Source organism: Phoenix dactylifera, chromosome 1 (assembly GCF_051530095.1).
Source record: "Phoenix dactylifera cultivar Ajwa chromosome 1, Ajwa_hap1_PhDact_Kaust_v1.1, whole genome shotgun sequence".
Lineage (NCBI taxonomy): Eukaryota > Viridiplantae > Streptophyta > Magnoliopsida > Arecales > Arecaceae > Phoenix > Phoenix dactylifera.
Window position 1 is genome coordinate 76069575 of NC_143190.1, and position 22380 is coordinate 76091954.

The window sequence follows — 22380 nt, forward strand, 5'->3', positions numbered from 1 at the left end:
TAGAAAACCAGAGCCGAGCCGCTCCCCGAAGTGTCGCTGGGAAGGCCTTGCAGAGCATAGCCTTCAAGGACCCCTGCAACGCTATGAGGGCTCAGTAACTCTCCAAATGGTCGAGGAGGTCGGTCATACATAATAGGGCTCCACCTGGAGCATTTTGAACCTTGGTGGGACCGGCTCATCCTCGATCTGGCAGGAGAAGAGGGGCTTAGTGGTAAACTCAAAGTCACCCTCGCATCTCGCCTTCTTGCTGTGGAGCGCCTCAATCTGGCGCTCAAGCTGTTCGACCTTCTTGTCGAGTTCTCCGCTCTGGGGGATCGCCACGGTGGTCTGCTCTGGCGCAAGTTGCCCCGGGACCGACTCAACTTTTGATAGCTACGGCCCGTTGCCTAGGCCCCATCCTAGGGTTTCTCTCCAAGGGGACGCTCGGGCTGAACCCTGGCAGCAGCGTCGCTCCTCGTTGTTGGCCCTCGAGGAGTCGTGGAGGTTTTGGCCCTGGGACGCCGGTCCGTTCGGAGGAGGCACCGGCTGGACCTGGGCCTGCGGAAGCGGCGCAGGTGGGGCTCCCTCACGTTGCAGACCTTGGACGACTGCGGCCAAGGCTTGAACCTGTTGCACCAGGATGTCGAACTGTTCCGGCTGAACTTGGAGAACTGGATCAGCCGAAGACGGCGAATTCTGGACAGAGTGTCCAGGACTTGGTAGGAGACGCCGGGAGGCTTTAGAGGCTCCTTTGCTTCTCAACTTCATGGCCACGACTTGGGCCCTTCCTCTAGCGCCAACTGTTGCTGGAAATTAGACCCGGGGGCGACTAATGGCTGAGAAGAAGGAGCTCCGACGAGAGTCGGCGGGTGGTGTTCCGTCAGCGAGCGGCGTCCTCCGTGGGTCCTGCAAAAAGCCGGTGGCTGGGGTTTCCGGCGCCGGCCCTCTGATGCCTAAGTCAGAGGGGGCAAACGTATAAGAGGAAATATATGTCCAGAGTTCCAGCGTCCAGCCCCCTCTAAGATGGGAGGGTTTCCCTTTTATAGAGGGGTACTGGATTATCTGTGATATAACAGGGTGAAGTTACCGTATGATTGAGCATGTCGTATGAATTAATGCACGATCGTGTAAATTAATGCTTTGCCGTAGGAGATCAGGCCGGAGCCAAGGAGTTATCATGGGTGATCAGACGCAGCGGAGCAGATTTGCCGTGGAGGGCTTGAGATCTATAGATAGCATGAGCCATGCGCATTAATTGTTGAGTAAGCCGGAGGTCTGCAGAGACCATGCGCATTAATTGTTGAGTAAGCCGGAGGTCTGCAGAGATCATGCGCATTAATTGTTGAGTAAGCCGGAAGTCTACAGAGACCATGCGCATTAATTGTTGCGGCAGTGGTAGGGCATGATCTTTGGTCGAGCTGCAGAAGGATGTGACCGCGGTGGGTGGATGGTGAGGTCGGGCTTTCGAGGTCGGGCGCCAGGTCGGGCATTTTGAGGTCGAGCGTCTGGTCGGGCGTCCGAGGTCAGGCGCTTGGTCGGGCATCCATGGTAGGGCGCTTCCGAGGTCGAGCGCTTCTGATCACATGCTGGTGATGTGCTCACGTGCTTTGGGGTGATTTAGATTCCCCCAACAGGATGTACTAGGGCTTGGATTGGTAGGATTGAGGAGATTTTTGGCATTGACGAGGCATGTGCGGCAACAGATGGTGTGAGTGCGGAGTGTGGGGGAGTCCTTGGTGACAGATTGGAACCATGTAGGGTCTTCTTCAAGGAAGACGGGGTTGCTGTCAGCATTAAAAGTAGACTTCATGAGGGAGTTGTTGAAGAAGATGTGGATCTTGGTGCAAGACCATTGGGGGATGATGCTGGTGGTGGTGTAGTGGATGACTGCTATTACGAGCTCTGTTGAATGTGAGGAGGAGTAGTAGGTGGAGGAGAAGAGGAGGGCATGGCCGTCGATGCGGAGGGCACCTGCCAACAACGTTGCCGTGGAGGTCTAATGGCCTACGCACATGAAGATGGTGTAGGGCTGGCAGTGGTTCTTGGAGAGATTCATGTGAACGAGAAGGACGATGTCGAGGTGGATCGAGGCCTTAAGGACATCGGGGAGGGGAACGAGTTGGATACTTTGGTGGTCATGTCCCCCTTAAGGGGCTGGATGGTGACGAGAGGGCGCACGATGGCTATGACGAAGGCTATGGTGGTGGGGGATGGGGAAGGGAGGGGAAGTTAGGGCTAGAGGGCGAGAGGCTAGGATTTTGGAATGAGAGAGTCCACATCACGGTGTGAGTGTTTTTCTGACCTGAACACTATTGCGGCACCCTAGCATGCCCCACACCAAGGCAAACCCAACTGGATTCTTTCCTCAAACATACATGTAACAGGCAACAATCCAGCCACATAGCCAAGCATGCATCTCTATGCCTCTGCCTAGTAACTCTGTTGAACCAAACATATTCGACACCTTCGATTGCTCGCAAGCAACCGGATCCCTCTGGTCAATCACAATGCTAATGCATACCTCTGTGTCATAATATAGACTCTTTTCAAGAGTGCTCCGCAACTTGACATCTCTGTGCCCATTCCATAGTTTTGCCCCACAAGCCAAGTATTGTTCACCCAAGATGTCGTGATTCTCTGAGTACTTCCGTGCCACGATATAACCACTGTACCACTGATCTGCAAGCCATCATGCTAACCTTGAGAAATACATAGATCAAATCTACAAGACACTACCATGCAACACTACTGTTATGCATGAGGTTCAGAAAAATGTATCTCTAGTGTCACTCAATTGGACAGCCAAGACGACACACCCCACAGCCCTTCAAAGCTATGGTTAATCATGCATGTCCGAGCGCTCCCAAGTTAGCTATCCGAGCTTCTCTATAGGCTCTTGTGCCACGATCCCAATTTTGTATCCTCAACATACCTTTCAATTTATGAACATACCACTCGACAATATTTATGGCTTGTCACACATCAATGCACACTGCCATAGCTCTGAAGTTCACAGCCGTACCAGCCAACATTTTGTGTTCATTGCATGCTCATACCTCATGCACTACAACGACATTGGCCTCCAAGATTGCCCATTAAGTAAATATGTTCGACTGACAGATCCTTGCATCTAGCCGTCCTGTCCTCGGCATGACCCTCTTGGTTGTCCTTGATCCTTGGTTCAGTTCCAAGGCATTTAATATGATCGATATAAGACACACTTCCACTCTATGGCTGACCGGCTTCCATAGATCCTTGTTAGATATCGTTCTGCAATGCTTATAAAACTTTCCTATCATGGTAGATCACACCTTTGCTTGACTAGTCCCCTATCGTCTCTTTGCTCCATCACTTAGATCAAGAATGCATAGGGTAGCCCCGATAATTCCTTAATGACCAACCTTTTGGAGATCCCCTATGTGGCCAGCTAGTCCGGCCATCATTATCTAGAACGCCTCCATGTGAGACCATTCAAGAGTGGCGTAGCCTTGCTCCGCAACACGCCATGGTGGGCCTATATCACACAGGTTTGGAAGAGTCGGGAACGTGACCAAAGCTTCGCGCCCCTTCTTAATTAAGAGGAATTTTCGAATATCCACATATGTCTTGGTGGTCAACCGCCATACCAAATATCAAGCTTCTTGAGCTTTCCGATATCATATCATGGCTATGTTGCATCTTGGCTAACCATTGCTCCTCTTAATAGCCTAACCATGTATTGATCCAAATTTGATCTCAGAGGGTCCAAAGACTCGAAGAGCATTATAATTTTGCCTCACATCAAATCCTCTGCTGTATTGTGCTGTACCCATGCTAGCATCTCCTGCAATGGGCTTATGGCTAAGCCCATGACAACGCCGCAGAAATAAATTAATCCAATGTACCGCTGAGCGGAATATTGGCTATAATTTCTGGTGTGCTGGGAGGGTAACCTAAAACCTGCGAGGCTGGACATGAAAGGCAGAATTATTGTTGTTGGCTAAGCGAAGGGAAGGCTGCCAACAACAGAGTTTGCGCCATGCCAGGATGGGTTCAACGCTTTCCAGATTACCATGTCAGACACTTGCCTAGGATTGCATCGGATCATTGTCCATTATTGATGAGTACCGAGGCCCTTATTTTTGGTCGCTCTCCTTTTAGATTTGAGAAGATTTAGCTTTGTTACCCGCGGTCCTCGGAGATGGTCAGGGAGGCTTGGAGTATGCCAGTCGGGGAGATGCCATGCACCGTGTGTCCCGGAGGTTGGAGTTGACTTCTAGGCGGTTGAGGAGGTGGAACCGTGACGAGGTGGGGAATATTTTTAGGAGGCTGGAGGGAGGCCACCACCAGATTACAGTCTCAGGAGGTCCAGAGTGGAGGCTTATCGGAGGAGGAGTTGGGGGAGCTTAGATCACACCTAGCACTACATGATTCGCTTCTTAGGCAGCAGGAGATTTTTTAGAGACATAAGTCAAGGGTTTAGTGGATTCTGAAAGGGGATCGAAACACCAGATTCTTTCATCAAGCGATAGTGATTAGGAGCATCAGAACAGGATCAGAGCTATCAGAGGTGAGGATGGGCAGCTGACGGAGGACCCGAACTTGATCAGGAGGATTGTGGAGTGTTTCTTTAGATCTAGATGGACAGAGCAGATAGGGGATGAGAGTTCAGTGGACATCCCGATGCCTCAGACTCGGGTGTTGGAGGAGGAGTCCGCAGCATTGATTCGACCGGTTTCGGAGAGGGAGATTAGGAAGACAGTTTGGTCCCTGGAAGGGGACAAGACCCCTGGGCCAGATGGTTTTCCTCCGGTGTTCTTCAGGAGGTATTGGTTGATTGTGGGACAGGAGGTGACGGAGGCCATACAGCAGTTTTTTAATACCGCTACTATGTCGAGGGACTGGCAGAGGACATTTATCGCTTTGATACCGAAACGCCAGGATGCTGTCGGGTTACCTACGCACGCGTTGCGACGATCGTAGTGGAAAGACGTGCGCGGGGTCGTTCATCTCATAAACATTCCGAGGAATGTAGATTTCAAAAAAATTCGGAGTTCTCTAACTCAGAAGATCATGAAATCTGAAGAAAAGGATTAAAATTAATTACTTGATTAATTTTCAGATCTACTATTAAAAATTATAAAGATCAAATCTTTACCTTTGAGCGGGTAGATCTTCACCGCTATTTGATGATCGTGGAAATCAGGTTCGCTTGAAGCCACACAAGTGTCCGGCCTCTACGGATATCCACACGAAGATCTGGATTGATCGAGGTTACGATCTCACCGAGGTGCTAGCTCCCTTGCAGAGATCCCTTTTGATGGTTGGAACTCCTCTAAGCAATCAACTCTTGATTGCTTCCAAGAGGAAAAAGAAGGAGAAGGAAGAAACGCTTTCTTTTCTTTTTTTTACCATGGATGAAGAAGGAGGGAAGAGAGGAACACTTTCCTCTCTGTATTTTCTTCCATGTAGCTGACCAAGAGGAGGAAGAAGAAGCCATGCTTGCTACCCCTCTTTGTGCCTTGCGGATGGAAGAAGAAGAGGAGAGGGAAGGCGGCCGCCAAGCATCAAGAAAAGAACCCATAGTCCAAATCTAGGGCTGCCCCCCCTTTTATAGCCTTGCCCTAAGCGTGGCTCTTCCTAAAACTAGGTGGAGCCACGCCCAACCGAGTCTCGCGTCTCGGACACCCGGGACGCGAGTCCCGACCATCCGGGATGCGGATCCCGGGAGCATCCAAGGAACCCCTCCCTTCTAATCCTAATCAAATTAGGATTTAGATGGCTTTTGGTTCATTGAATCCTAATCTAAGTAGGACCCAATTAGTCTCCCTATTTGATTCACATGAATCCTAATCTAATTATTAGTCATCTTTATCTATTGGACCAAAATTAATTAGGACTATAAGAATCCTAATCCAATTAGGACTCATATAATTTTAGTCTTAATCCAATTAGGACTTTTAGAAATCCTACTCCAAGTAGGACTGTAATAATTTGAAGTCCTAATCTAATTAGAACTCTAGGAGTCCTATTTCAAGTAGGACTCTTGAACCTTATCAAATAAGATCGAGTCCAATTAATTAAGTCCAATTGATTCAATCAAATTGCAATTAATTTATTCTTCAACTAACTCTTAGTGGGTTAAACCAATTATCAATCAAATTGACAATTACAAACTATTGTGATTCCAAATCACAAGCCAACCATTAGATCGATCAGATCCTCTATTGTGTGTGATCCCATAGGTTCTATTCTGTCTGGTAGTCAGATATATTGTGATCTCTATCACAACATCATTGAAACTCTTTTCAATGGGTTGGAACAATTCCAACTCTTCTCATTCGGGTTCACTGATCATCAAGTGAATGCCTGTGAGCCTCACAATCCACCAGTGACACCTAGCAGCATGTAGTGGCAATCCAGCAGAATGGAATAGATGAACCTCTAAGTGCAGTTAGCATATGATACAGTCCCTCTATCGTGAATCCCGACAGGATGGAGATCATGGATAACTCGTCAAACCCCATCATCTGTTATAATGTAAAATTTATTCGACTCCAGTTCGAGATTGGAAAACTCTTTTTCCAAAAACTACCTTGGCCAAGGATTTACGAACTCAGTCTCATAAATCACATAGGATCTCTCCTAATCTATCAAGGTCGATAGATTCTATCTAGATGCACCCCTACTCCTACAATGAACCTACTGCAGTCAATCTGCACCACAAGGACCCAAATGGATAGGGCCCATGTTTATGTGCTCGTCAAACTACAGCAACCTCATTATGAATAGCCGAGGCATCACAGGTCAAAGGACCAGTCATACAACTGCAGCATTAAGTAAGTTACTGACGAGTGGATAGACATCCAAGTGACTACTTTCTTTGGTCACGCTCAGTACCCTTGTTCTCTAACAAGGACTTGCACAATCACTCTAGTGTCCCCACACTGTGGACTCAAGACTCATCCATCTGACTAAGTGATCTATGCACTAATCTCAGCGGATCGATCACCGTCCGTCGTGATGGATCCATCGATCAGGAGTAATTCAGGAATTAATCACCAATGACACATGCTTCAAATTCTCAACTCTTGAGAATACGTGTCATCATCTTATTAATTCCTTGGACGATTCATGGACACATAAGAACATGAATGAAAAGAATGCCCATCCTAATAAATATATTATTAGGTCAAGTATAAATTTATGTCCCAGAACAAAATAATGCGTCAGCCAAATTAGCTTCTAGGACATACTTCTAACAATCTCCCACTTGCACTAAAGCCAATCAGCCATAAATCTAAGCCCCATCTTCTTAAGATGTGCTTCAATTTTCTGCTGACTTAGCTGCTTAGTGAATGGATCCACCACATTTCCTGTGGGGTCTACTCTCTGTACCTTTACTTATTTCTTTTTGAGGTAGTCGCGTATCAGGTTAAACCGCTGCTCTATGTGCTTAGACTTCTAGTGAGACCTTGGCTCTTTAGCAAGTGCTATGGTGCCATTATTATCGCAGTATAGTGTTATGGTATCTGATGACATTACACATAATTCTGCAATAAAATTCTTGATCTAGAAGGTTTTCACTGCACCCTTAGAGGCGGCGATATATTTAGTTTCCAAAGTAGAATCTGTAATGATCGGTTGTTTAGAACTCTTCTAAATTACCGAACCACCATTGCACATATTCTGATGTAGACTTTCTATCATTAATATGTGTGTATCCTTCTACCTTTAACTCTGATCTTCTCCTAAAAACCAAGAACATGTCCTTAGTTCTTCTCAAGTACTTAAGACTGTTCTTCACAGCTATCCAGTGCTCGTAGCCTAAATTTGACTGATATATGCTTATGACACTTACAGTATGTGCTATATCAAGTCGTGTACATAGCATGGTATATATGAGGCTTCCTATAGCCGAAGCATAAGGGATCTTACTCATCCGCTGAATCTCTACAGATGTGTTGGGGCACATCTTCTTGGAGAGATTTATCCCATGCCTAAGGGATAATAATTCGCCTTTTAGAGGTTTCCATGCCGAACCTCTTCAGCACTTCCTTTATGTACATATTCTGTGATAGGACAAGCATCCTCTTAGATCTATCTCTATAAACCTTAATTTCCAAAATATAGGATGCTTTCCTAAGATCTTTCATGGAGAATTTCTTAGACAATCATACCTTGACCTTAGTTAGCATAGGAATATCATTCCCAACAAGAAGGATATCATCCGCGTACAATACGAGAAATACAATAGCCCTCCCACTAACTTTCTTATAAACACATGGTTCCTCTTCATCCGTGATGAAATCAAACGATTTGATTACATCGTTGAAACGAGTTTTCCAACTCTGAGATGCTTGCTTTAGTCCATAGATGGACATTTACAGTTTACAGACCTTGTGATAGAGGGAGATCACTCATTAGGTCAGCCCCCAAGCCTCCTCTTAAATAGCATCTAGGGCTCCTACAAGTTAGGAGCCCTTGATCCATTACCAAGAGGGGCGTCGGCCCCTCTTGTGTTGCCGCACTAAAGAAGCAAAGGAGGAGGGTTGTGTTGCCCTAATCCTCATCTAATGAGGATTGGGAGGCCCTAATGTGGTTTAGTCCCAATCCAATTAGGATTTAACCAAATCATGAATCAATAGGGTTCAATCTATACTAGTCCTAATCCAATTAGAACTTGAATGAACCATGACTCAATTGAACTCTTCAATCCTAACCCAATTAGGAGTCATGTTGATTCATTAGATTAATAATTAATTAGAACATAAGAAATCCTAATCCAATTAGGACTTATTTAATTTTAGTCCTAATCCAATTAGAACTCTAATTTGAATCCGAAGTTCTAATCCGATTAGGACTCTAGGAATCCTACTCCAATTAGGAATCCAAATTTAATTCAAAACTCCTAATCCAATTAGGATTGTAGGAATCCTACTCCAAGTAGGAATCCTAGTCCTACTCCAAATAGGATTTTCAGTCCAAGTAGGAATCTCAGTCCAAGTAGGATTCCTAGTTCTAATCCAATTAGGACTCTAGAAATCCTACTTCAAGTAGGACTCTTGTTTTAAGTCCAATTAATTAATTCTCTTTGTTCCTTCTTCAACTTATTATCAATCGAATTGATTACTTGTGATTCCTAATCACACATCGGATCGGTCAATGCCTCTAGTGTGTGTGACTCCATAGGTTCTATTCTGACTGGTAGTGAGATATATTGTGATCTCTATCACAATATCATTGAAAACTCCTTTCAATGGGTCGGAACGATTCCAACTCTACTCATTAGGGTTTATCGAGCATCGAGATAATCCCTGTGAGTCCCACCATCCACCAGTGACACCTAACAGCATGTAGTGGCTACCCAGCAGAATAGAATGATGAACCTCTAGGTGCAGTTATCATGTGATACAGTCCTACTATCGTGGATCCCTACAAGACGGAGGTCATGGATAACTCGTCAAACCTCTTCGTCTGTCATATGTCAAGATTTATTCGACTTAAGTTCGAGAGCGGAGAACTCTTTCTCCACTGTGCAATTTACCCCGGCTGAGGTCTTACGAACTCAGTCTTATAAATCACATAGGATCTCTCCTTATCTATCAAGGTCAATAGATTTCTTATAGGTGCATACCCTACTCCTACAGTGAACCTACTGCAGCCAATCTACACTGCATGGACCCATATGGCTAGAGACCATGTATATGTGCAGTCAAACTACAATAACCTCACTGTGAGTAGCCGAAGCATCACAGGTCAAAGGACCAGTCACACTACTGCAACATCAAGCAAGTCACTGACGAGTGGATAGACATCCAAGTGACTTCTTGTCTTGGTCACGCTCAGTACCCTTGTTCTTAACAAGCACCTGCACTATTACTTTAGTGTCGCCACACTGTGGACTCGAGTCTCGTCCATCCATAAGGAAAGTAATGTGTGCACTGATCGGATCGATCACCATCCTTGTGATGATCCATTGATCAGGAGCATTCAGAAATTAATCACCAATGATGCATGGCTCAAATTCTTAACTCTTAAGAATACGCATCATCATCTTATTAATTCTTGGACGATTCATAGACACATAAACAATATGAATATAAAGATGCCTTTTATTTATTCAATAATAAATAGCCAAGTACAAAATTATGTCCCTAGAATTAACAATGTGTCAGCTAGATTGGCTTCTAGGGCATACATCTAACAGTGATCACCATCACAATATCATGATTTGCTGCAACAGCGAGCAATATTCGAATGGACTTCAGCATGGCTACAAGTAAAAAGGTATCCTGATAGTTAATGCTTTCGTACTGACTATAACCTTTCGCCACTAGCCTTGCCTTATAGGTCTCTACCTTGCTGTCCGAACTTAATTTTCTCTAATAGTCCATTTACACCCAATAGGTACTATACCTTCTGGTGGATCTACTAAGGTCCAGACTTGGTTGGAATGCATGGAGTCCATCTTTGACTTCATTGCTTCCAGCCATCTGTCAGAATCGATGTCTAACATCGCCTCGTTGTAGGTATTGGGATCCGTACCTTGATCCCTATCTCCCATGAGGAACATTTCCTCTACATCCTCTGTAAGCATACCTAAGTACCTTTTAGGAGGATGGGAGATCATACTAGATTTACGAGGTGGAGGAGGTACTACATGTACTGGCTCAATATGAATAGATTTTAAAGGCACAATGGCTCGTTACTCTTCAGAGACTTTCTCTTCAAGCTCAGTTTTTCTCCCACTGCCTCTATCAAGAAAAAACTATTTTTCATGAAGATAGCATGTCGGCTCACAAACACTTTATGATTCTATGGGACGAAAAATCATATCCTAATGACTCTTAAGGATATCCATTAAAACGAGCACTAATTGTCCTATCCTCTAACTTGTCCGCCTGTTGTCGCTTGACTTGGGTCGGAGATCCCCAAGTCTTAAGATAACCAAGATTCAGCTTCTTACCACGTCATATCTCATATGGTGTGGTAGAAACGGACTTTAGAGGGAACTCTTTTAAATAAGTAAATAGCTAATAATAGGGTATCTCTCTAAAGAAACAAGAATAAATTAGTAAAGCTCATCATGGACCTGACCATATCCGATAGGGTCCGATTTCTCCTCTCTGACACCCCATTGAGCTGAGGTGTACTAGGAGGGGTCCATTATGAAACTATACCATTCTCTTTGAGATAATCACGGAACTCTCCATTAAGGTGCTTACCTCCTCGATCCGATCGAAGAACCTTAATGAGTTTTTCTGTTTGTTTTTTTACTTCATATGTGAACTCTTTGAACTTTTCAAAAGCTTCAGATTTGTGTCTCATACACATATCCATGCCGTGAGTAATTATCGGTAAATGAAGTAAAAATTATGACCCCTAGCCTGCACATCGAATGGGCCACACACGTCAGTGTGTACTAGGGTAAGTATTTCAGTGGACCTCTCCCCATGTCCTACAAAGGAAAATTTGGCCATCTTTCCTTGAAGGCAGGATTCACAAATTGAATATGACTCGGAAGTCAATGAGCCAGAAGCCCATGTTTCTCCAATTTGTTTATTCTGTCTTCTTCTATATGGCCAAGCCTGAGGTGCCATAAATACTTTAAATTTATCTCATCTCTAGATCTTTTAGATCCTATGGTACTCACTATTTGCTCAGATAATTTCATAGATACATCGAAATGTAAGTGATAGAGACTGTCAATCATAAAACCACGTGGAACCAATTTATTTCTTAAATAAATGGAACAGTAGTTTTATAAAATCTTCCTGTGCTAAACAAGATACAGAAATCAAATTTCTGCTAACAGCAGGTAACAGTTCCTAAGTATCCTGAGCATATCTGACATACCTTCTGAAGGTGTGTCACCCTTTCTTACTCTTTATGCTTCTCATGTATGTAGGATAGTTCCTCTTCCAATGGCCGTCCATAATGCAATGGAAACACTTTCCCTTGCAATCGGCCATTTTTTTGGAACTTTCTTACTTGGCTCTTTCTCGGTCTTCTGCTTTTTCGCAGGCTTCTTCTTCTTCCAGGTAGACTTTTTCTTGGAAGTAGAAGCCAACTCGACAGCGAGAACTATGCCCCTTAAACTCTTCAAGGTCCCTAAGGTAGTTACCAATTTATTTAACAATTTTGTTTTGGTGCATACAGTCTTGTTCATATGATAGTTTACTATAAACTGTTCATATGAAGCTGGAAGGGATTGCGGGATCAAATCCGTTTGCAATTCCTTGTGCATGATCATGCCGAGCTTCTCAAGCTCCTCCCAGTCCTTTATCATGGTCAGACCATGATCATGGACAGACTGCCCTTCGCGTATCTTAGCCTTGAAGAGCCTTTTGGACACTTCAAACCATGCTGCGCGACTCTGTTTACCCTACAACTCTTAGAAGTGATTCAATATGTCCCGGCAGTCTTCATGTTCTCATGCCATTATGTAGCACCTAACTTTATTGTCATCGTTCGTCCACTTGTCATGCATCTTACGCTGATCAGTGATCAGACGAACTGGTAACACGGGGATGTCATGGCCTAGCATATACCCTAATTTCTCACAATTCAAAACTATTTTGAAATTGCTGAGCCAGTCTCGAATCTCTTACACTCCTCCAGTAGAGAAATGGAAACCTGTGACTCTAGGTTTCAAGTGGGGTGCTACGGTCCCACCAATTTACATGTCACCTCACCTAACAATTATTGGTGACATATAAACGATGAGTGTACAACTCCTTGTACAATGCTTCTCAAGCAAGTTGTAGCCAACTTGGTCTCCAAGTCATAAGGACCTCACCTAACAGTTATTGGCCCCGTTCCTTGGTTAAGTCAGACCCACCATATATCCCACAGAAATAAAGCCGTTATTGGGTCCTCACCAAACAGTTATTGAGCCCAACCCCATCTTTACTCCCACTACATCTCATGTCAATAGAGAGGTCCAGTCCCCCGATGCAACTTGCCCACTGTATCCAGCCGAGACAAATCAACGCCGGAAAGACCTTAGCAGCTCTACTACGGTGGAAGACCTCTAGACTTAATATTAGGTAATCTAGTCTTAGTGATTCCAACTTTGAGCTCTTCATAGGTGATAATTGATCAATTGGCCAGGTAAGCAGATGGGAGGCTCTTCTTACTCAGAGAGTAAGGTCCTAATTAAGTAACCACCTTTAATGTTTTCCTAGACACCAATTAGAACAATTAATCAAATATGGCTAGCTCAATGTATCATTTACTCTCGACTGATTGAGGAGGTTTTAATCGATTTAGGTTTCGATTAGGGTTTACATCTTATGTAAATATGAAACTCCTTTCATATGTTATGCGTTTACATCTTATGTAAATGATATATTTGTTTAGGTTTAGATCCTATGTGAACATGAAACCCTTTCATATGTTATGTGTTTACATCTTATGTAAATGACATATTAGTTTAAGTTTACATCTTATGTAAATGACCTAACCTATTTGGGTTTTATTTACATCCCATGTAAATATTGCTTATATATATACATCTCATGCATATATTAATTTTCTTTTTAAGCACAATCATAAACAAAATTATCCTTTAATAAACATGATTTTATGATTTGATTATATCTTATGCATATCATGCAAATATCAATTTTCTTTTAAACTTAGGCATAAATAGAAATTTATCTTTTATGATCATGAATCTTTGATTGAATCTTATCACATACTTCTTATGTAATTTCAGATCTGAAAATTTTAATTAAATATGCCATCAACTAAAATTCTGATCATGCAAGATATGATTTTAATTATTGCAATCTCATTGTAATTAAAATTAATCATGCAAGATCTAGATTTTCCAAACAAAAATCTGCATGCTGAAATCTGAAATTTCAGCACGCAGAAATTTCAGCAAGCATATAAATTTTTCAGATCTAAATTAAATCCTAATCAAGCCTATCAATGTTAATCTTAATCCCATAAACCTGGCTCTGAAACCACTGTCGGGTTACCTACGCACGCGTTGCGACGATCGCAGTGGAAAGACACGCGCGGGGTCTTTCATCTCATAAACGTTCCGAAGAATGTAGATTTCAAAAAAATTCGAAGTTCTCTAACTCAGAAGATCATGAAATCTGAAGGAAAGGATTAAAATTAATTACTTGATTAATTTTCAGATCTACTATTAAAAATTATAAAGATCAAATCTTTACCTTTGAGCGGGTAGATCTTCACCGCTATTTGATGATCGTGGAAATCAGGTTCGCTTGAAGCCGCACAAGTGTCCGACCTATACGGGTATCCACACGAAGATCTGGATTGATCGAGGTTACGATCTCACCGGGGTGCTAGCTCCCTTGCAGAGATCCCTTTTGATGGTTGGAACTCCTCTAAGCAATCAACTCTTGATTGCTTCCAAGAGGAAAAAGAAGGAGAAGGAAGAAACGCTTTCTTTTCTTTTCTTTACCATGGATGAAGAAGGAGGGAAGAGAGGAACACCTTCCTCTCTTTATTTTCTTCCATGTAGCTGACCAAGAGGAGGAAGAAGAAGCCATGCTTGCTGCCCCTCTTTGTGCCTTGCGGATGGAAGAAGAAGAGGAGAGGGAAGGCGGCCGCCAAGCATCAAGAAAAGAACCCATAGTCCAAATCTAGGGCTGCCCCCCTTTTATAGCCTTGCCCTAAGCGTGGCTCTTCCTAAAACTAGGTGGAGCCACGCCCAACCGAGTCTCGCGTCTCGGACACCCGGGACGCGAGTCCCGACCATCCGGGATGCGGATCCTGGGAGCATCCAAGGAACCCCTCCCTTCTAATCCTAATCAAATTAGGATTTAGATGGCTTTTGGTTCATTGAATCCTAATCTAAGTAGGACCCAATTAGTCTCCCTATTTGATTCACATAAATCCTAATCTAATTAGGAGTCATCTTTATCTATTGGACCAAAATTAATTAGGACTATAAGAATCCTAATCCAATTAGGACTCATATAATTTTAGTCTTAATCCAATTAGGACTTTTAGAAATCCTACTCCAAGTAGGACTGTAATAATTTGAAGTCCTAATCTAATTAGAACTCTAGGAGTCCTATTTCAAGTAGGACTCTTGAACCTTATCAAATAAGATCGAGTCCAATTAATTAAGTCCAATTGATTCAATCAAATTGCAATTAATTGCAATTAATTTATTCTTCAACTCACTAACTCTTAGTGGGTTAAACCAATTATCAATCAAATTGACAATTACAAACTATTGTGATTCCAAATCACAAGCCAACCATTAGATCGATCAGATCCTCTATTGTGTGTGATCCCATAGGTTCTATTCTGTCTGGTAGTCAGATATATTGTGATCTCTATCACAACATCATTGAAACTCTTTTCAATGGGTTGGAACAATTCCAACTCTTCTCATTCGGGTTCACTGATCATCAAGTGAATGCCTGTGAGCCTCACAATCCACCAATGACACCTAGCAGCATGTAGTGGCAATCCAGCAGAATGGAATAGATGAACCTCTAAGTGCAGTTAGCATATGATACAGTCCCTCTATCGTGAATCCCGACAGGATGGAGATCATGGATAACTCGTCAAACCCCATCATCTGTCATAATGTAAAATTTATTCGACTCCAGTTCGAGATTGGAAAACTCTTTTTCCAAAAACTACCTTGGCCAAGGATTTACGAACTCAGTCTCATAAATCACATAGGATCTCTCCTAATCTATCAAGATCGATAGATTCTATCTAGATGCACCCCTACTCCTACAATGAACCTACTGCAGTCAATCTGCACCACAAGGACCCAAATGGATAGGGCCCATGTTTATGTGCTCGTCAAACTACAGCAACCTCATTATGAATAGCCGAGGCATCGCAGGTCAAAGGACCAGTCATACAACTGCAGCATTAAGTAAGTTACTGACGAGTGGATAGACATCCAAGTGACTACTTTCTTTGGTCACGCTTAGTACCCTTGTTCTCTAACAAGCACTTGCACAATCACTCTAGTGTCCCCACACTGTGGACTTAAGACTCATCCATCTGACTAAGTGATCTATGCACTAATCTCAGCGGATCGATCACCGTCCCTCGTGATGGATCCATCGATCAGGAGTAATTCAGGAATTAATCACCAATGACACATGCCTCAAATTCTCAACTCTTGAGAATACGTGTCATCATCTTATTAATTCCTTGGACGATTCATGGACACATAAGAACATGAATGAAAAGAATGCCCATCCTAATAAATTTGTTATTAGGTCAAGTATAAATTTATGTCCCAAAATAAAATAATGCGTCAGCCAAATTGACTTCTAGGGCATACTTCTAATAGATGCTACTGAGCCGGGACATTTCCGGCCGATTAGCCTGTGCTCGACTTTGTACAAGGCTACGAAGAAGATACTTGCCGTTTGGTTGAGGGACATTCTCTCGAGGTTGATCAGTCTGGAGCAGGGAGATTTTTTTGGGAAGACGGAGCATTATAGACAATGTGCTCATTGCCCAGAAGTTCATGTTTGATCTCCGTAGGGTGCCGATGAGGAGGAGCCTGATGGGGATCAAGCTTGACATGGAGCGGGCGTATGATAGAATGAGCTGGGATTTTGTGCGGCAGTCTTTGCAGGGGTTTGGATTTCCCTAGATGTGGATCAGCTGGGTGATAGGTTGTGTACGACATTCTTCTTTTGCCATCTTGGTGAATGGTACTCTTTTCCGTTTCTTTGAGTCTACTGGAGGTTTGCGCTAGGGCTGTCCTCTCTCTCCCTTACTTTTCATTATCTGTGCGGATGCACTATCTAGAGCTCTTAGACATGCTGCGACTAACGGAAGTTAGAGGCTTATAGGCCGGTGGAGGGGATTATGCCGATCTCTCACTTGCTTTTCGCTGATGACTGTTTATTGTTGTCCCGATCGACTCGACAAGCCGCACAGGTTATCTATAGGATTTTACGAGACTATTGTGCAGTATCGGGGTAGTGTGTCAATTTATCCAAATCAGCGATATGTTTCAGCCCAAAGACCAGGGTACAAGTGAAGAATTCTATTTTGGAGATTATAGGGGTGGGTGAGCAGGTGGGTCCACTGACATATCTGGGGATTTTGCTCTCGGATCAGCGGCTACGTCGCAGGGACTGTACTCCTCTGGAGCTCAGCATCAGACATAGACTGGAGGGATGGCAGAGGCAGACACTTTCGATGATGGAGAGGATCACCCTGGTTCGGTCGGTACTCTCGTCGATTCCGACTTACCTTCTCTCCAACTCTCTTATTCCAGTGGAGGTTCTGAAGACTATTGAGCAGCTCTTCAGGAACTTCATCTGGGGGGAGTAGTGGTAGAGGCGGTAGCCATCTGGTGGCATGGGAGGTCGTGTGCCAGCCGACCGAGGTTGGTGGATTGGGAGTGCAGTCTTTGGTGGTGAGGCGGGAGGCTCTAGCGGCGCGTCATGTTGCTAGATTTATGCTAAAGCCCAATAGTCTGTGGTCCTCACTGATAAGGGCCAAGTATGGGGCTTTGGTCCCGGAGGCGAGGGCAGGACGACACCATTCGCCGGTTTGGAGGGAGATGTGCGCCAGGGCCATGCAGGTGTTTCCGGAGATCAGATGGTCTATCGGGGATGACGATCGATCGATGTCCTGGCAGACAGTTGGGTGATTGAGCAGCCAATCAGTCGTCTGCCGACCCTGGTGGACTCGGCGAGATTGGATAGATACAGAGTATGTGATATATTGGACCCTGTTGGGTGTCAGTGGAGGGAGGGGCTGATTCGGGAGGCATTCGGAGAGCAGCTGGCAGATTTGGTTTTGGCACTTCCGGTTCCATCGCAAGGGGAGTCTGACAGGTTAGTATGGAGGCCATCGGGACGGACGCAGGTACGAGCTAGGGATCTTCTTCCCATGTTGAGTAGGGAGACTGGCCGACAGATTGAGGGAGGATGGATTTGGAGGATGCGGATTCATCCGCGGGTAGCGCTATTCATCTAGAAGGCGGCATGGGGCTGCTTGCCGACCAGGAGTCTGCTATCTCGACGAGGAGTGAGGGTTGCGCAGCACTGTGTGGTGTGCACGAAGGCGGAGGAGACTATTGACCATGTTCTAGTACAGTGTCCGAGGGCGAGTGAGATTTGGAGCAGTTCACCAGTCCCCTTGCCCTAGTCGGTCGAGTCAGCACAGGCTCTGATTCTTTTATTGAGAGCCTCCATTCAGAGCCCCAGGTCTTGGGAGGAGGGTATCCTCAGAGCATACATGGCTTACCACGTTTGGTTGGACATGAATGCTGGCATTTTTGAGGGTAGGAGGCTTCCATCGAGGATGGTAGTTGATAGAGCTATATCACAGTCCGGGGAGGTTATTGCAGCCTCAGCATTGTTCACTGTTGGGATGGCCAGGGACATCTGGAGCACTTCATCTGCTGTCATAGCGCACATGTTCGCCCTCATTTCTTGGGTGCCCCCACCTCTTGGTCATCTCAAAGTAAATTTCGTCGGAAGTATGTTGGTGGATGGTACTACTGGTGGTGTTGGATTTGTGATCAGAGATTCCTGGGGCAGGCTGGTGGCAGCCGAGGGTCCGCGCACGCTAGGACTTACGGTTGTAGGGGCAGAGCTTCGGGCAACACGGGAGGGGTTATCATTTGTGAGGAGAGTCCACGGTGCCGACAGGGTGCTTCTTGAGGGGGGTTCCTCTATGGTGATTGACTGGATTCGAGGTGTGGATAGATATGGTGATGGCCATCCTCTCATTAGAGATACTCAAAGACTAGCCCAGGAGTTGGGGGGCTTCCAGGCAGCACACGTATGTCGGGAGGCGAACCAGACAGCAGACTAGGTCGCCTCCTTCGTTGCTCGACACTTCGGAAAGTTTTTTTGGACATCTATGGGAGACACTCCTTTCTCTTTATACTTTTTACTTTTCCGTGATCTGGCAGGATGTACTCACTTTAGAGCTATTTAATCTGCAGTTTTGGAAAAAAAAAAAAAAAAAAAAAGTGTGCCGACACCCACCCCACTCGTCATCCCAACCCTGCCCCACCCACGGATCCTCTCTCTCTTCCCCGGTGTGGGGGTGGGAAACGTAGGGGTGCATTAAATCCCTCCAACCATCCCGTGGGGCAGCCTGCCGGAGGTTCAGCGTTGGGGAAAGGCAGGGAAGGAATGCTTCTCGAATGGTCGGCTTGCTTTCGGTCGAGGCACGGGGCGAGAGCGGAGGAATGGTGAGGTGGGTGGGTAGGTGGTAGCTCTCCTGCCCTTTTTCTCGCTTTCCCTTTCCCCTCCGTTATTTTTCTCTCTTGCTTGCCGCAATCATTTGATCGATTGCTTGAGAGAGAGAGAGAGAGAGAGAGAGGAGGGGAATTTTGGGGAGGGAGGGAGACATGCCGAGACCAGGGCCGAGACCATACGAGTGTGTGAGGCGAGCCTGGCACAGCGAGAGGCACCAGCCCATGAGAGGATCTCTTATCCAAGAAATCTTCAGGTCCATCCTCTCTCTCTCTCTCTCTCTCTCTCTCTCTCTGAGCTTTCATGCTGCTCTTGATTATTTTTTATCTTCCTATGACTTCGTTCGCCTCCGCCGCCAGCATCAGACAGCTGGTGTGGGACGCCGAGGCGGCGATGATGGGATGATTGCTTTTGTTTTATTTTGTATATTTTTACTGCTATTTTGTCTGGGTGATTTCTGTCAGGGTGGCGAACGAGGTGCACAGCCCCTTCACCCGCAAGAACAAGGAATGGCAGGAGAAGCTCCCCTTCGTTGTCCTCAAGGCCGAGGAGATTATGTACTCCAAAGCCAACTCTGAGGTTCGTTCCAGGCCCCTTCCTGTTGTTTCCCGTTCCCCTCAAAACAACCCAACCCCCCACCTCCATCCTCTCCTTGTGTCTCTCTTCCTCTGGCCCGCCCCTCTTTTTGCCCTGTGCGGTAAATGACGGCGGCGGTGGCGGTCTGCAGGCAGAGTACATGGACCTCAAGACGCTGCGGGACCGAGCCAACGACGCCATCGACACCATCATTCGCAAGGATGAAACTACGGAGAGCGGAGACCTCTTGCAGCCCTGCATAGAAGGTATCATCTCCACCACCGTCTAGTCTCTGTGGTGTGACAGTTCCTTTCCGTGCTTAAAGAAGAGAACATAAGAAAAATGTTTCGGTTGCTGTTGCTTCTCCTCCGAAATCCTCTGCCCTCTTAATCCCTGCCTAATGGCGGAGGGGGGATGGGAGGTCAGGTTCCTCCTTTCATTTAATTTACCCTTCCAAACACGGCATGGCTGCTCTCGTGCCCACCGCCCCCGCACAGTCACGCGCGCCCGCGCACACAGCAATTGTCGATTTTAGATCGGTCGGAGATGATTGTGTAATATAATGATTCATTTTTCTCCCTTCATTTGTCTCCGCTGCGTACGTTCCCTCGCCTCAGCGGCACTCAATCTGGGCTGCATTCCTAGAAGAGCATCGAGGAGCCAGCGCCACAGCAACCCCGGATGCTATTTAAGCTCTGCCGCCAAAGACGTGACAGCTGCCCCGCTTAAGCTCCCAGATAACAGCAAGAACAACCGCAGCGGCAGCAACAGCATGGCTCAGCTAGGATCGTCTGGCCATCTCTTGCCACCGCCGCCACCATCGCCACCTCCTGACCAGGTTTCTGCTTCTCAGTTTGCATCCTGGTGCTCCACCTTCTTAAAGCCCATCGATGTCAATCCTGGCATTCCCGAGGTCAAGTCCGCCAGTCCAGATGCTTCTCACAAGCATGAGGATTCCTTCCCCATTGCTAATCCCGAGCTCCATTACCCCTGGAAGCATTCTCCACTCTCCTGCCAAGATAGAATGCCGAACCCGATGGATACCTCTGCCTGGCCGAGTTCGGTTCATGTGTATCCCTTGTACTACAGCCACAACCAGCCCAAAGCAGGTGGACGGCTGTCTCATCGGAGGCCTCAGGAACCCCATTGTAGCATGGTTAGAGCCACGATGCCTGGTGTTCTGCCCCCTGACGAGGCTGAGGCAGGCTACATGCAGGACATTCCTGGTAGCAGAAACGCCATAGATTCTTCGAAGCAAGTTTCAAACTTCATAGAAGCACCGGAGGAGCCACCGCACACTGCTTGTGATTTGTCGCTGCGTTTGGGGCGGCCTTCACCTCCCTCGTTGGGTGCGGAGCATGCGTGGACCAATGAGGTTGAGGATGTGGGCTCAAGCAGTTCCTGTGACGGGGGCAAGTTCTATGATCCATCTCCTAAAAGAACCAGAGCGTGGAGCTTGGAGAGTTCATTTTCGCCTCCAAAAGATAATGGCTTTGATTCCCCCCCAGTAGAATCTACGGATGAGCCAGCAGAGTCATGCTCAAGTAAGTGGAGTTCAGAGGGCGAAGGCACATTGTATGTTGAGGCTTTTGATAAGGGAAAGGCAACTGCCGGTGGTCCTTTCCATGATGGATGCTTCTACCGGAGGCAAAAGATTTCGACCATCCAGCTATCCAGCAGAACGGAGACACCAAACTCGTAGGACCTTAAAGTGGCGCTTCTTATCAATTATCCCAATAGAGAAGTATCAAAAAAAAAAAAAAAAAAAAAGGCTCCTTCGATTAGTGGCTAGATTTGCAGATGTGCAGGGCGAATAGCTTCTCCCGTGGGGAGCTGCTTGTTTTCGATGCAGGCATTTGTGGCATCGGAGGATGGTCTTAGCTGCCCAAGTAGTGTTTGTATATTTAACGCACTGAACAGTTACGTGTCCGTTCTCTGATTGACCACTTGTGCGTTAGCTGCCCAAGTAGTGTATGTATGTTTAACGCACTGAACAGTTACGTGTCCATTCTCTGATTGACCACTTGTGCGTTAGCTGCCCAAGTACTGTTTGTATATTTAACGCACTGAACATTTACGTGTCCATTCTCTGATTGACCACTTGTGCGCGCGCACGTACACGTGCACCAGATAAAAATCAGCATCTAACATTGAGAAGATGATGTGCCACTTATATGTATATGATAATGCTTCACTTTTTGTGTGCGCGTGCGCGTGCAGCATCAGATAAAAGATCGGCATTTTACACTTGGAAGATTATTTGCCCTTCATGCATGTTTATAATAAAAATGTTTGACTTTAAGAGCCACTGCTTTTTCTTTTTTTTTCCCCAATTTTTAGTAAAGCCGGGGGTGAACATACTTTAGGAGGAACTAGACTTCTTGCTTCCTCCATCATTATTCAAAAAATACTTCAGGAGGAACTAGATGCGTACTGGGCGTGATTCTTGCCATGATGGCATGGCTCAGCATAAAATCTTGCCTAGGGTGAGATGTTATTGGCTTGTGCGAGTCACATGAACAGCAAACGAGATATTTAAGAAATATTTTAGGCCTCTTCTGTAAATCATAGAACAATTCTGGTCTGATCCCAAACATTGTTCCCAGTTCTTATTAATTCTCATTTGAAACCACATAAGATCGCTTAATTATAT

At 45.5% G+C, this 22380-nt stretch overlaps 1 protein-coding gene across 2 annotated transcripts; it reads left to right on the forward strand.

Moving 5' to 3' along the window:
* Positions 1 to 19010: 19010 nt before the first annotated feature.
* LOC103698748 (uncharacterized) lies at positions 19011 to 21884 on the forward strand. 2 transcript variants are annotated; one of them, XM_008780793.5, is made up of 4 exons: positions 19011 to 19407; positions 19616 to 19730; positions 19879 to 19993; positions 20345 to 21884. In XM_008780793.5, the coding sequence occupies exons 1-4, from the start codon at positions 19307 to 19309 to the stop codon at positions 21427 to 21429; spliced, it is 1416 nt and encodes a 471-aa protein (XP_008779015.1). In that variant the 5' UTR covers positions 19011 to 19306; the 3' UTR covers positions 21430 to 21884. The 2 variants fall into 2 exon arrangements, with proteins under 2 accessions (XP_008779015.1, XP_008779016.1); XM_008780794.4 differs by having other exon boundaries at positions 19014 to 19152.
* Positions 21885 to 22380: the final 496 nt, after the last annotated feature.